The 14,803-nt window shown below is 45.4% G+C and overlaps 1 protein-coding gene across 2 annotated transcripts in view; it reads right to left on the bottom strand.

The window, feature by feature from the left end:
- Positions 1 to 5,194: 5,194 nt before the first annotated feature.
- The window catches only part of ZNF346 (zinc finger protein 346), a 58,622-nt gene continuing 49,013 nt past the window's right edge, over positions 5,195 to 14,803 (bottom strand). The window contains exons 7-9 of one of the 2 annotated variants that reach the window (XR_010321027.1): positions 13,977 to 14,780; positions 8,165 to 8,235; positions 5,195 to 7,169 (exon numbers count right to left, since the gene is read on the bottom strand). Coding sequence is in view for 1 of the 2 variants with exons in the window: in XM_003404682.4 (XP_003404730.1) it covers positions 14,693 to 14,780 (88 nt within the window). In the remaining variant the exon portion in view is untranslated. Of the gene's footprint in view, positions 7,170 to 8,164; positions 8,236 to 11,437; positions 14,781 to 14,803 lie in introns of those variants that run through there. The other variant, XM_003404682.4, reaches the window with a different exon arrangement.

Below are 14,803 nucleotides of genomic sequence, written 5' to 3'. Positions count from 1 at the left end.
GGTTCAAGTCTCTCCACATCCTCGCCAATATTTGATGTTTTCTATTTTAGCTATCCTGGTGGAAGTGAGGAAACCTTGGTGGTATAGTGGTTAAGTGCTACAGCTTGCTAACCAAAAGGTCGGCAGTTTAAATCCACCAGGCACCACTTAGAAACTCTAGGAGGCAGTTCTACTCTGTCCTATAGTGTTGCTATGAGTCGGAATCGACTTGATGGCAAGGGTAGTGGGAGTGAAGTGATATCTCGTGTTTTTTTATTATTATTGTTTTCTCTTGTTGTGCTTTGATTTGCATCTATCTAATGGCTAATGATGCTGAGCATCTTTTCATGTGGCTGTTGGGCGTTTGTATATCTTCTTTGGTGAAATGTCTATTCAAGTACCTAAGAATTATTTTTTCTTAAGCTAATGTGACTTCCCAGTGTTGTCTATAATTTGTTATGATCCACACAGTCGAATGCCTCTACATAGTCAATAAAACACAGGTAAACATCTTTCTGGTATTCTCTGCTTTCAGCCAGGATCCATCTGACATCAGCAATGATATCTCTGGTTCTACTTTCTCTTCTAAATCCGGCTTGAATTTCTGGCAGTTCCCTGTCGATGTACTGCTCCAAGCGCTTTTGAATGATCTTCAGCAAAATTTTGCTTGCATGTGATATTAATGATACTGTTGGATAATTTCTGGATTCAGTTGGATCACCTTTCTTTGGAATATACATAAATATGGATCTCTTCCAGTTGGTTGGCCAGGTAGCTGTCTTCCAAATTTTCTGGCATAGACGAGTGAGCACTTCCAGTGCTGCATCCATTTGTTGAAACATCTCAGTTGGTATTCTGTCAATTCCTGGAGCCTTGTTTTTCACCAATGCCTTCAATACAGCTTAGACTTCTTTCTTCATAGGTTCCTGATCATATGTTAGCTCCTGAAATGGCTGAACGTCCACCAATTCTTTTTGGTATAGTGACTGTATATATTCCTTTCATCTTCTTTTGATGCTTTCTGTGTTGTTTAATATTTTCCCTGTAGAATCCTTTGATATTGCAACTCAAGGCTTGAAATCTTCCTTCAGTTCTTTCAGCTTGAGAAAGGCAGAACGTGTTCTTCTCTTTTGGTTTTCTAACTCCAGGTCTTTGCACATTTCATTGTAATACTTTACTTTGTCTTCTCGAGCCACCCTTTGAAATCTTCTGTTCAGCTCTTTTACTTCATCATTTCTTCCATTTGCCTTAGCTACTTGATGTTCAAGAGCAAGGTTCAGAGTCTCTTCTGACATCCATTTTGGTCTTTTTTTCTTTCCTGTCTTTTTAACGACCTTTTGCTTTCTTCGTGTATGATGTCCTTGATGTCATCACACAACTTGTCTGGTCTTTGGTCATTAGCGTTCAGTGTGTCAAACCTGTTCTTGAGAATGGTTTCTAAATTTAGGTGGGATATACTCAAGGTTGTACTTTGGCTCTCGTGGACTTGTTCTAATTTTCTTCAGTTTCAACTTGAACTTGCACATGAGCAATTGATGGTCTGTTCTGCAGTTGACCCCTAGCCTTGTTCTGACTGATGATATTGAGCTTCTCCATTCTCTTTTTCCACAGATGTAGTCAATTTGATTCCTGTGTATTCCATCTGGTGAGATCCACGTGTATAGTTGCTATTTACGTTATTGAGAAAAGGTATTTGCAATGAAGAAGTGGTTGGTCTTGCAAAATCCTATCATGTGATCACTGGCGTTGTTTCTATCACCAAGGCCATATTTTCCAAATACTGATCTTTCTTCTTTGTTTCCAACTTTTGCATTCCAATCACCAGTAATTATCAATGCATCCTGATTGCAAGTTCGATCAATTTCAGACTGCAGAAGTTGGCAAAAACCTTCCATTTCTTCATCTTTGGCCTTAGTGGTTGGTGTGTAAATTTGAATAATAGCTGTATTAACTGGTCTTCCTTGTAGGCATATGGATACTATGTGGATCATAACAAATTATGGGTAACATTGCGAAGAATGGAATTCCAGAACACTTAATTGTGCTCATGAGGAAACTCTACATAGATCAAGAGGCATTTGTTGGAACAGAACAGGGGGATACTGCATAGTTTAAAGTCAGGAAAGGTGTGTGTCAGGGTTGTATCCTTTCACCATACTTATTCAATCTGCATGCTGAGCAAATAATCAGAGAAGCTGTACTATATGAAGAAGAACAGAACATCAGGATTGGAGGAAAACTTATTAACAACCTGCGTTATGCAGCTGACACAACCTTACTTGCTGAAAGTGAGGAGGACTTGAAGCACTTACTGATGAAAACCAAAGATCACAGCCTTCAGTATGGATTACACCTCAACATAAAGAAAACAAAAATCCTCACAACTGAACCAATAAGCAGCATCATGATAAACAGAGAAAAAAAGATTGAAATTGTCAAGGATTTCATTTTACTTGGAAGTAGCAGTCAAGAAATCAAAGGACGCATTGCATTGGGCAAAGCTGCTGCAAAAGACCTTAAAGTATTCAAAAGCAAAGATGTCACCTTGAAGACTAAGGTGCACCTGAATCAAGCCATGGTGTTTTCAATAGCCTCACATACATGTGAAAGCTGGACAATGAATAAGGAAGACCGAAGAAGAATTGATGCCTTTGAATTATGGTGTTGGTGAAGAATATTGAGTATACCATGGACTGCCAAAAGAATGAACAAATCTGTCTTGGAAGAAATACAGCCAGAATGCTCCTTGGAAGCAAGAATGATGAGACTACGTCTCACATACTTTAGACATGTTATCAGGAGGAATCAGTCCCTGGAGAAGGACAGTATGTTTGGTAGAGGGTCAGCAAAAAAGAGGAAGACCCTCAATGAGATGAATTGACACAGTGGCTGCAACAATGGGCTCAAGCGTAACAATTGTGAGGATGGTGCAGGACCGGGCAGTGTTTCATTTTCTTGTGCATGGGATTGTTATGAATGGGAATCAACTCGACAGCACCTAACAACAACAATTGGACCTGTTTATATTTTTACCTTTTATACATAAAAGATGGTGGCCTGATGGCACAATGGTAATATGCTCACCTACTAACCAAACGATTGGTGGCTCAAATCCACCAACGCCTCTGTAGGAGAAAGACCTGGTGATCTTCTTCCATATAGACTACAGCCTAGCAAACCTTATGGGGCAGTTCTACTCTGTCACATGGGGTTGCTTCACTATGAGTCAAAAATCAACTCAGTGGTGCCCAATAACAACAACAACATACATAAAAGTGTCCTAATAAATGTCCTGTCCAGTAAAACTGACTCCTTCCTCCTTTGTGCCCTTACTATCTGTTGGCTCTTTGGCCATAAAACTCATCTTTTACATGTCAGCAAATTCATTATGTCATCTTCTCTTTGCTTAAAACCCTTTAATGGTTTTCCACTGCTTTTAGGATAAAGACCAATGTTAGTTATCTATTGCTGCAAAGTAACAAATTATCCCACACTTTGGTGGCTTAAAATAACATTAATTATCTCATAGTTTCCACAGGCTGTCTGACTATGGCTCAAGGTCTCTCATGTAGTCAAGATGTCAGTCGGGACTTCAGTCACCTAAAGGCTTGACGGGGGCTGGAAGATCCGCTTCCAGGATGGTTCACTCGTACGGTTAGTGGCAGGAGGCCTCAGATTCTCGCTGGTGCTGCCGGAGCCCTCTGTTTCTTCCACATGAGCCTTTCCATAGGGCTGCTTGAGTGTCTTTGTGGCATATCAAGTGGCTTCCCTCCGAGCAAGTGATCCAAGAAGAGAGTAAGACTGAGCTGCAATGACCCATTATGACTTACCCTCAGAAGTCACACTTTATTTTCACCTCTTTCTATTAGTTAGAAGCGAGTCAACTAATTACAGCCCAAACTCAAGGGGAGGGGAATTAAGCTTGACTTCTTTATTTTGTTTTTAATTTTACTTTTTTTTGTTGTTGTTGAGAATATACACAGCAAAAATACACCCAATTCAACAGTTTCTACATGTACCATTTAGTGACACTGATTACATTCTTTGAGTTTTGCAACCATTTTCACCCTCCTTTTCTGAGTTGTTCCTCCTCAATTAACATAAACCACTGTCCCTTATGTTTACAATCTAATCTTTTGAGTTGCTGTTGTCAACTTGATTCCAAATGGATAGTTCTTAAAAGAGCCTAATACTCAAGGTAGACATTTTTTTTTTACTAGTTAAGCTAAACTATTGTTTGGTTTTAAGAAGACTTCAAGGGATATTTTTGGTTTAAGGTTTAAAGATTATCTCAGGGCGATAGTTTCAGGGTTCAGCCAACCTTCATGGCTCCAGGAAGTCTGGAGTTCACGAGAATTTGAAATTCTGTCCTGCATTCTCCTGCTTTTGATCAGGATTCTTCTATAGAATCTTTGATCAAAATGTTCAGTAATGATAGCTGGGTACCATCTAGTACCTCTGGTCTCATGGCAAAGGAGGCAGTTGTTCATGGAGGCAATTAGCCACACTTTCCATATCCTTCTATTCCTGACTCTTCTTCTTCCTCTGTTGCTCCAGGCAAATAGAGACCAACTGTTGTGCCTTGGATGGCCAATTGGTAAGCTTTTAAGACCTCAGGCATTAGGCAAGGGGGAGGTAGAACAGAAGAAGCACTAAACATGTTATTAGACCAATTAACTGAAATGTTCCATGAAACCATGACCTTAAACCTCCAAACCAAGAAACCAAATTCTATGAGGTTTTTGATTGTACATAAACAGCTTTGGTAGCTACTCTTTTTTTTTTTTTGTCATTGCAAATGTATCTATCACACAATTTTGACAATTCAACTTTTTAAACCTGACTTCTTGGAAGGAGTGATAACTAAAAAAAATTGTGAACATATTTTAGAACCACCACAAGACCAAATCTTACCCTGGCCTTGCCCTATAGAGGGAATGTTTGTCATCTGAACCTTTTTCTAGGTTTGGGGAATAGCCCATTTTATGTGGCAGAACTCACCTTCCATGGTAGAATCTGAAAATGCTAACTATTCCCTCCCTTAGTTTATCTTCCAGCTAAGGCCTGTTGTCAGCTGCCATGAGTTGATTCCAACTCATGGCGACCCTAACTCACGGTGTGCAGAGCAGAGCTGCTCCATAGAGTTTTCAAGACAGTGACTTTTCGGAAGCAGATCACCAGGCTTTACTTCTACAGTGTCTCTGAGTGGGTTTGAAAAGCTAACCTTTAGGTTAGTAGTCCAGCGCTTAACCATTTGTACCACCCAGGGACTCCTTAGCTAAGGTCTAGGCACTGCCCATCAATGGTACCCACTCCAGAGAGACAGTGATCTCCAGGAGTGGGGGTTGGGAGGACCAAGAGGAATGTTTACTGGTGGGGGGCTATGCCTATGGTAACAATAATGAGCTCCTGGGGCACAAGGCAGTAGTACTGGGGGCCATGTCCAGTGTCTGGGCTAATGGCAGTCTCTAGTGCTTGGTGTTGGCAGAGACAATGGTGATTTCCTTCCTGCACCAGCTCTGTGATGTGATTTGGGTAGGACCTGGTTACGTAGCCCAAACATAGTTCTCTGACACTTTAAGTGCTTGGTGGTTCCATGCACTTAAACCAGCTGAAGTCTATTTCTGTTGTTTGCCACTGAAAATGCTGGCTGATAGGATGGTATGTTCTCAGGATCTGGCTCCTGCCAACCTCTCTCCTTACCTGGTGGCACACCCCCCCTACTTCAAGATGCCGAACAAAGTCTTGTTCTGCCTCAAGGCTATGGCACATGCTGTTCCCTCTGCCTGGAACATCCCTCTCCTCTTTTCTCCCTCCTCCTTGTTGGCTAATTCCTACTCAGCCTTCAAGACTCAAATGTCACTTCATTTCCTCCAGGACCTTACCTGCCCCACCTCCAGGCTAGGTGCAGTCCTTCAGTTGCATGCTTTTGGCACTGGTGTTTTCCTTTACAGCACTTGATCAGGGTTATAATGAATCATTGGTACCTGAGGTCCTAGAGGAGAGAGATTGTGTCTCTTTCATCTCCACATTTCCAGGGCCTTGGCATATGGTAGGGACTGAGGGAAAGTTAATTCCCTTTTCCGTACTCCCCAGGGGCCCTCTCCTCTTCCTTACTCTAACACTCCTCTACCCAGGAACTGCCCAGCCCCTATCAAACTCCTAGACTCCCAGTGAGCATCCTCATTTAGTTGCAAGTAACAGATATCCCAACTCAAATGGGCTTAAATAAAATAGTGAATCTATTGGGTCATGCGGAAACCCTGGTGGCATAGTGGTCAAATGCTACGGCTGCTAACCAAAAAGTCGGCGGTTCGAATCTGCCAGGCGCTCCTTGGAAACTCTATCGCGCAGTTCTACTCTGTCCTATAGGGTCACCATGAGTCGGAATCGACTCGATGGCACTGGGTTTTTTTTTTTTGTTTACTGGGTGATGTAACTGAAAAGTCCAGGGGAGGGCCAGGCTTCAGGAACAGCTGGATCCTGGTGGAGGGGAGGGGGTGGTGTTTCTAACAATGAGGTCAAGACTCATTCTCTTCTGCTTTTTTCCCTGTGTCTCCATTCTTAAGCAGATGATTCCCAAAAGGCAACAAAGAAGGCCACCAACAGTAACAGCTCTGGGCTCAATACCTTTTCATTTAACAACTTCTTTCCAATAGTTCTAACAAAGGCCCCAGAGAGTGGAGGTTAGCCCCACCCAGACCACATGAATTGAGGGTGGGGTTGCTCAAGAAAAATCCTATTATAGGAAGAAAGATAAATAGATACCTGGAGGAGGAAACGACCCATATTTATTACATCCAGTGACTCTGTGAGCCTTTACTACGTAACAAACCATCCAAAACTTGGTGACTTAAAACAGTTTATTTTTTCTCGTGATTCTGTGGATTATCTGGGCTCAGCTTGGCTGGTCTTCTGCTGGTCTCTCCTGGGGTCACTTGTGCTGGTGACTTGGCTGCGCGGGAGAGTTTAAGATGGCCTCCTTCACATGTACGGAACTGGTGGTTGGCTCCTTTCTCCACGTAGTAGAGCCCAGGCTTCCTTTTACAGTGGCAGCGGTGGAATCTGCGAGGCCTCTTACGTCTTAGCCTAGCTGTAGATGTCATGCAATAACACTTCACCACATTCTCCGGTCAAAGCATGTTGCAAGGGCAGTCCAGATTTAAGGGGTTGGGAAATGGACTCCACATCTTGATGGGAGGAGCAGCAGTGGCATTGCAAAGGGCATGAACATAGGGAGGCCAGACTCATTAGCGACCATTATTGGAACAATTTGCCCCAGCCCCCACAACCCAGCTCCTGGTCTTTTCACTAACCTTCCCGCACCACACCACCTTGGCTCCTTTGACTTGCATAATCACTGGAGGCTTATCTCCTTTAAGAAATCTTACCTGTGAAATCCCAACAATGGTCCTTACCAGCCCACACTCACTTTTATGCATTTATCTGTCAACTTATTCAATCACTACCCAACCAACCAATCTGTTGCTGTTGAGTTGATTCCAACTCATAGTGACCCTATAGGACAGAGTAGAACTGCCCCATAGGGTTTCCAAAGAGTGGCTGGTGGATTCGAACTGCCCATCTTTTGGTTAGAAGCTGAGCTCTTAACCACTGCACCACCAGGGATGCATTCAATCACTCAGCAGTCATTAAAACATGATCACAGTCCTATGCACCTACGGCACCCAGAGACCCGGTAAAATGAATAAGACCCAGCTCCTACTATCAAAGAGCTTTTAGTCTAAGGTACAGGGACTCAAACACATCATTTTAACACAGCATATTGAGTACCATGGTAGAAAGGAGCACAAAAGGAGGGCAGCCAACTCAGCCATGGGGGTCAACGGCCTTCTCAGGATGAGTGGAGGTCTCCAGGTTGACAAGGGGAGCTGGAGCATGTATCAGGCAGAACTCTTTTAATTGTAAGTGACAGATGCACAACTTCAACTCACTTAAGGAAAAAGGGAATTTCTTGACTCATGTAACTAAATGTCCTGGAGGTACCAGCTTCAGGCATGGCTGGATACAGGTACTCATAAGAAATCTGTCTTCCTATTTCTCAGCTCTGCTTTCCTATTTTGGCTTAATTTTCAGGCAGACCATCCTTATGTAGTGGCAAAGATGGCCACTAGCAGCTCCAGACTTTTGATTCTGATTGCCCAGGCCTGGGTCATTTGCTCACCCTGGAATCAGGGACTGGGGTCAGTCTTTCAGAGCCACAGGATCTAGGAATGGATCAGAGATGTTCCTTTCCTAAAGGAAAAAAAGAAAGGCTGATGAGCAGGCAAGACAGCACGTGTGCTCCCAAGCAGGTGACTAAATTACAGCCCTCAAAAAGAGGTGTCCTCTTGAAGGGAAATCCCTGAGGGAAAGGTGAGTTGGCCTAGGAAGTACCGGCAGCAGAGGTGCTGAGAAAGAATCAGGAGCGTGGCGGGTGCAGTAGAGGGCTCTGGTGCTAGCTGGATCTGGAGTCCAACCTCTCCACTGCTACTTCTTGGTTGTGTAAGCGCTGCAAGACTTTGTCCCTCTTTGTATTTGCTTCTCCTGTGAAATCGAGCCTTTTCTGGTTGTCTTAACGGTTAAATGAAATATCAAATACAGGAGCTTGGAAAAGTCACCTGTTCTCTTTCCCTGTTTTCATTATGAAGTTTGTATTTATTAAGAGATCTTTATACTCTGCGTATTGTGGTCACCACCACCAGATGCTGTGGAGTTGATTCTGACTTGGTGACCCCGTTCGTGTCAGAGTACTATTACGCTCCATATGATTCTTCAATAGCTGCTTTTTCAGAAGTAGATTACCAGGCCTTTCTTCCAAGGTGCCTCTGGGTAGATTTGAACTGCCTTCGTTTTGGTTAGTAGCCGAGTGTGTTAACTAATTGTGTCACCCAGGTTGCTGTTGTTAGGTGCTCTTGAGTCAATTTTGACTTGTAGGGACCTCACATGACAGAGTAGAACTGCCCCATAAGGTTTTTTTTTTAATCTCTACGGAAGCAGATTGCCACGTCTTTCTCCTGTGGAGCCGTTGGGTGGGTTTGAACCGCCAATCTTTCAGTTAGCAGCCTAGCACTTAACCATTACACCAGGGCTCCTTTTGCCACCCAGGTACTCTCTATTTTCTTCAGCATTAAATAAAACGGTAGGGCCCCCAGGCCCATTTACTCTGCCCTGCAGAAAAGGAGCATTCTCCACCTAGTGGCGAGGGAGCTCATTGCACTGCAGAGCTGACCCATTCCCAGAACCCTAGGGTTTCTTCCACATTTGATGTTCTTGTACAAAGCAGCGTGTGTGGCCAGCGAGCCTGGGAGCTCCAGGAAGGGATGTGTCTGCCCTGTCTCTGTAATACAGGCCTGGCACATGGCAGAATAGATGAGGTGGTTAGGTGGACAGGTAGTCAGAGGAGAAACTTTTTCTTGTGGTATTTGATACTAGTGACTGCCCATCATAGGATCTGGTTAGGGGTAAGAACAGCTCATGTGGCAGGTCTGCTGTGAGGGAAGGGTTTTCTCTTTTACTTGCTTTGGGAAGAACCTCTAACTGTCCATCACTACCTTCTTAGGACCTGTGGTTGGGAACTGTGATTTCTTCCAACTTCTACTTCACTGAGAAGAACAGCAAGGCCTCAGGTCACATAAAGTTGGGGACAGTGCTCAGGCCAGCCCCAGGACCTCTGACTCCCAGGCCAGTATCCATCCTGCAACCCCTTATGGTTACTATACAGGTACATATACTGATGTGTGTCTGCACTGAGGGCTTATTACCTCCCAAGCACTTGCTCTGTGTCCAGCTGTGGGCTAAGAGTTTTACATGCACGATCCTGTTTTATCTACTCCTTGGGTGTCATCAGCCACAGAGCCTGGGGGGCCAGAAATAAGCCTAGGTTCCCCAGCAGCAGAAGACCTCTTGGTGAGGACCAGGGGAAAAACCACCTCTGGCCAACATGTTGCCTTTTTTTTTTTTTCCTTCAATCCGACTGAATTAGGTTTCTGTTGTAAGTCATCGGTTTTCATATAGGTGGCTGTACGAGGCACCATCTGCCAATGGACTCACCTCTCCAGGAAAACTTAAGGCTTACCTCAGGCCACTAACAGAAACAACAGCAGCCGTCAATTATATAGCATTTCTCATATGCTCGGCACTGTAATTATTTCACATATCTCTAGTCTCTTAATTCTCATGATAACCCAATATCCTCTTACTGTTGATTCTGACTCAGAGCGACCCTGTAGGACAGAGTAGAACTGCCCCATAGGTTTTTCGAGGCTGCAATCTTTACAGAAGCAGACTGCCACATCTTTCTCCCATGGAGTGGCTGGTGGGTTTGAACTGCTGACCTTTTGGTTTCCAGTTGAGCACTTAACCACCGTGCCACGAGCACTCCTAATAACCCAATAAGGTAGGTACTAATGTTTCACCCTGAGGCATAAGGAAGTTAACTAAGATCACACAGCTCAGCAGCAGTAGAACTGGGATTTGAGCCCTGGCTGCCTAGTTCCAGAACCTGAATTCCTCGCTACTGCACCAGATTGCCTCTCCATGGCCGATCCCTCCCAGAGACCTTCCCCAGCCACCAGAATCATGGGCAGGGACTCTCTCTGATGTTTACTGTGGGCCCTAGGGATTGATGTTGGTGACCATTCCAGGCTACAGCAATTCAAAGCTGATCTCATGGGTGCTTAGAATAAGAGGGGCACTGATATAAAGTCAGGACTTCTGGGTTCAAGTACCTGGGTGCCACCAGAACGGCCAAAATTAAAAAAACTGGCAATACCAATGGCTGGCAAGGAGGTGGAGCAAGTGGAACTCTCATACGTGGCAGGTGGGAATGTAAATTGGCAGAACCACGTGGGAAAACCATTTCGTGGTATCTAGACAAGCTAAACATACAGCTCTTCCATGATGTAACAATTCTACTCCTGGTATGTTTGTGCACATGTGCACCAAATGACACATACAGGAATTTTCACAGTGGCTTTATGCATAATAGCCAGAAACTAGAAACAACCCAATTGTCCACCGACAGTAGAATGGCTAAGTAGTGGTATATTCATATAATGCACTACTATGCAGCATGATAAAAACAAGTTTCTGATACACACAATAACATGGATGACTCTTACGGACATAATATTGAACCGAAAAGAATACGATTCCACTTTATAAAGTTCAAGAGCAAGCAGAAACATGGTGATAGAGAGGAGTACTGACTAGGAAGGAGGATGAGAGAACTTTCTAGCGGACTGGAAGTGTTCTGTATCTTGATATGGAGAGTGGCTGTCCAGAGGTATACACATCTATGAAGATGCATCAAATATGTGTAGGGTACAGATTCACCAAACTGTACCCTAAAAATTGGTGCCCATTACTAAATTTATGTTGTATCTCAAAAAGTTGAAAAAAAAAAAAAAAAGAAGAGATGGTTAAATAAGTAAATTTCTAGGTATGGTGGACAAGAGTTGTTTTTGCCCACAGCATCCACTGCCCCAAATTTGGTATGAGCCCCCCAATTTCCTTCTTTTGGGGATGCAACTCTTCCTTTTTCTCAATGTGTTTTAGGTGGAGCTGACTCCTTCCTGGCTTTAGGAGTGGAGTAGATGACCCAGGCCCCAAATCAGAGCACCACTTCCCCCTCGCCAGCATGACTGGTAGAGGGATGGGAACAGGACCAAGCTGGCCAGTGAGTCAATCCCAGAATTTTTGCTGGAATTAGCAGAAAAAGATGTTCTTCCCACTGTGGCTGCAAATCTATTAGGAAGCCTGGAGCTGCCAGTGGCCATCTTGCCATCTCTTGGAGAGAGCCTGTCTGAAAAAGAGGCCACACAGAGGAAAGCAAACTAGAGGAAGTTATTCCTGAACTTAGAGTTTCCATAATGTAAATCAATAAATTCCCCTTTTTAGTTAACCACTTTGAGTTAGGCTTCTTACAGTTATAACTGGAATATACAACACTGGGAATCTTGGGTACAACTATGAGCGCTACGGGAGGAGGCCTGGAGTAAAAAATAAACATCGAGCTTCATCCCATCTGTCTGGTGGGTGCTGCTGCTATTCCTGCCCTGAGTGGCTTATGGCTCTGAGGCCATGGCCCTGCCTAGAGACGGGTGAGGGCAGGCCTCAGGGGTCACATGAGAAGGTCTCTGGGCCTTTTTTGGAAAGGGCTCTGGTTTAGGAGTGTAGAGAACCAACTCCATTCTCCAGTCTATCACTTCTTCGTGGAGAGACCTTGGGCAAATCACTGTACTTCTTGAACTTATATATTTCTCTATAAAATAGGAATATCATCACCTAGCTCAAAGGCTGACATGCACATCCAATGAGATAATAGTGTTGAAATGCTAGTTTCTCAACTTATTTCATACCCTTGGCCAAATTAGTGCCTGCATCTGACACTCTCATAGTGATCTTCAATTGTGTATGAGCTCTCAAGGGCAAGACAGTATTCGTCTCTGCCTCGCCACACTCAGAACTGGCTGGGCACATAGCTGGCAAGGATTCCTGACTCTAGACCAAGAGGTTCTACTGGCCAAGGGCTCATGGTCTAGTGCCCACTTGCCCCTCTGCCCTTCATTTCCTTGCATGGAAGATGGGGCCAATTCTGACATCCTGGGTAGGGTAGAGGGATCCTGGGGGAATGGCTGAGGCAGTCTGAGCTTGAGAGGCTGAGAACCAAAGACCATGTGGGTCCCTTCCCAGTTGGCACAGAGTGGGTGCTTAGGCAGTGTGCTGAGTGGAAAATCGGAGCTGAGGCTGCCTGGGCACCTGTCTCTGATCTGGGTGTCTGCAATAAAGGCTGACAAAGAGCGCCCCCAAGGCTACCATGTTCACTCCTTTCCCAGCACATTTCTGGGCCATGGAAAAGGCTCTTCTAAGAACCACCAGGCCTATGGTAAGTCCCACGGAACAAACCTCTGAGTAGGAGAAAAGCAAGAAAAGGCCACTTCTGCTCATGTATTCATTCAGCAAACACTCCATGACACCCTACTCTGGGCACTGGGGTGCAGATGAGTGAGGCTGGGTCATTAGCCTGGAAAGAGCCATATAGGACACAGCTTCTACACCAGTCTCCTTAACTCCTTTCCTGCCCCCCTGCATTCCTTCTCCACACAGCGGTGATCCTTTCAAAACAGAAAGCTGATCCCTGGCTTAACTCCTCCTAAGGTGTCCTTGAGGCTTTGAGTGGATAAAGTTTTGTGGAGTCTGGGGCACCCAGCAGTCTTCTGGATATCTGTCTCTGTCCCAACTCCCAAGCCCAGTCCTGAAGGCCCTGGGAGTCTGAGTCTTGGGGGGTGGCAGGTCAAGACAGACACAGTAGATCCAATGGCAGTATGGCCCCAAATCCCAGGTCTATTAAGTTGCAGGCTGGCTCATGGGAGAAATTCTTTATTTGGATGCTTCGGTGACCAAGAGGCAGAGCACAAGCACACGCACACACACCCACACGCAATATGCGAAGGCATTTCACAGGCAAAAGAACAGGCAGTGAGGGAGAAGGCTACCAGAGCAGCTAGGGGCTTTTTGACCCTATGAAGCGGGGCCTTCAATGGCACACTCCCTAGAATTCTTGTTTGAATGCAAAAAGGAGAAATCCATTTCCAGCAAAGTACCGAGCCATCAAACACAGCAAAGTTGAAGAAATCTGGGCTTGGGGCCTGAGAACATGTTTCCTCATTGCAGAAATCTGCATCCGCTCTCTATTCCTTTCCGTGGGGGCCCCATCAGCCTCACTGCTACCCAGAAATCCCCTGGTGGGTGATGGGGAAAGGCTAGCACCACAGCCCCTGGGGAGGGGGTTTTGCTGCACATGGGAAGGAGAGGGCCAGCGGGGCTGAAGGGCAGCAATGAACCTCTGGGCTGGCTGGCATGAGGCAGTTTGCCTTAAGGGCAAAGAACTGTCATAGAAATTTACATGTAGGGTACTTTCCCACATGACCCTGGGTCAGAGTGCCTCTGATGGGACAGGGTAAGGTCCCCATCGGGCTATCACACAAGCTTACTGGTACTGAGGCCTCCTCTGGCTCCAGCCTGCCCCCAGCTGCTGCAACTCCTTAGCACCATTCAGGAACTGTGGAGAAGAGACAGGAGAGACAGCAGTGCTCTGCCAGGAGTGTGTCACTGCTCCAGAAGAAGATTGCACAGTGGCTAGAAACCTGTGCAACCTGTCAGCATCTGGTTTCAGGCTCAGGAGAGCCTACCTTTTTTGGGGGAAGGAGGAGTGTTACATCAGTTCCAAGCTCCCAAGTAGCAGCCACTTCCATCTGGCATTTCCTGTTCTGGCCGAAGTCTGGCACGAATGCTGTAGGTTTCCCTGGAGATGCCTGGAGTCCATGGAGAGCTTAGGTCTTCAGCTGCAGAGATTGGTCCAAAACTGACCTTTAGAGTAAAGATAGGCCCTGAGGTCTTGGAACACATGGCCCAGAGGGGCTAAGGGAGAAGGTAGGAACCACCCGCTGAAACTCCAAGTCCTCTCAAAACCCATCCCTCCTGTCCGGATCTACAGTGGCTTGCACCAAATGGAGGAACAGGAGTGGCGGCAAACTGGAGTGGATGACTGTAATTGCCTGGACCAATCAAAGGCTGCCTGTGGCTCAATCCTGCCTTAGGCACATGTACTCTCTGGTCTAAGAAAGGAGTAAGAGGGAGCCAACAGCTGACCAGTCAGGGGACACTGGCTCAGGGCTGGTCCGACTGGGGGTGCTGAGCAGAAACACTGCTAGTCTTCCAAGGTGGTGGAGTCTTTCTGAATGGGTTGCCCTTGCATTGGAATCTGGCCCAGGGCTGATGCCATTACTTTTGGTGACCTGTAATTTGAGAAGGAACAAAG

Source organism: Loxodonta africana, chromosome 2 (assembly GCF_030014295.1).
Source record: "Loxodonta africana isolate mLoxAfr1 chromosome 2, mLoxAfr1.hap2, whole genome shotgun sequence".
Lineage (NCBI taxonomy): Eukaryota > Metazoa > Chordata > Mammalia > Proboscidea > Elephantidae > Loxodonta > Loxodonta africana.
The sequence above is the reverse complement of the archived record's forward strand: the minus strand, read 5'-3'. Positions and strand labels throughout refer to the sequence as shown.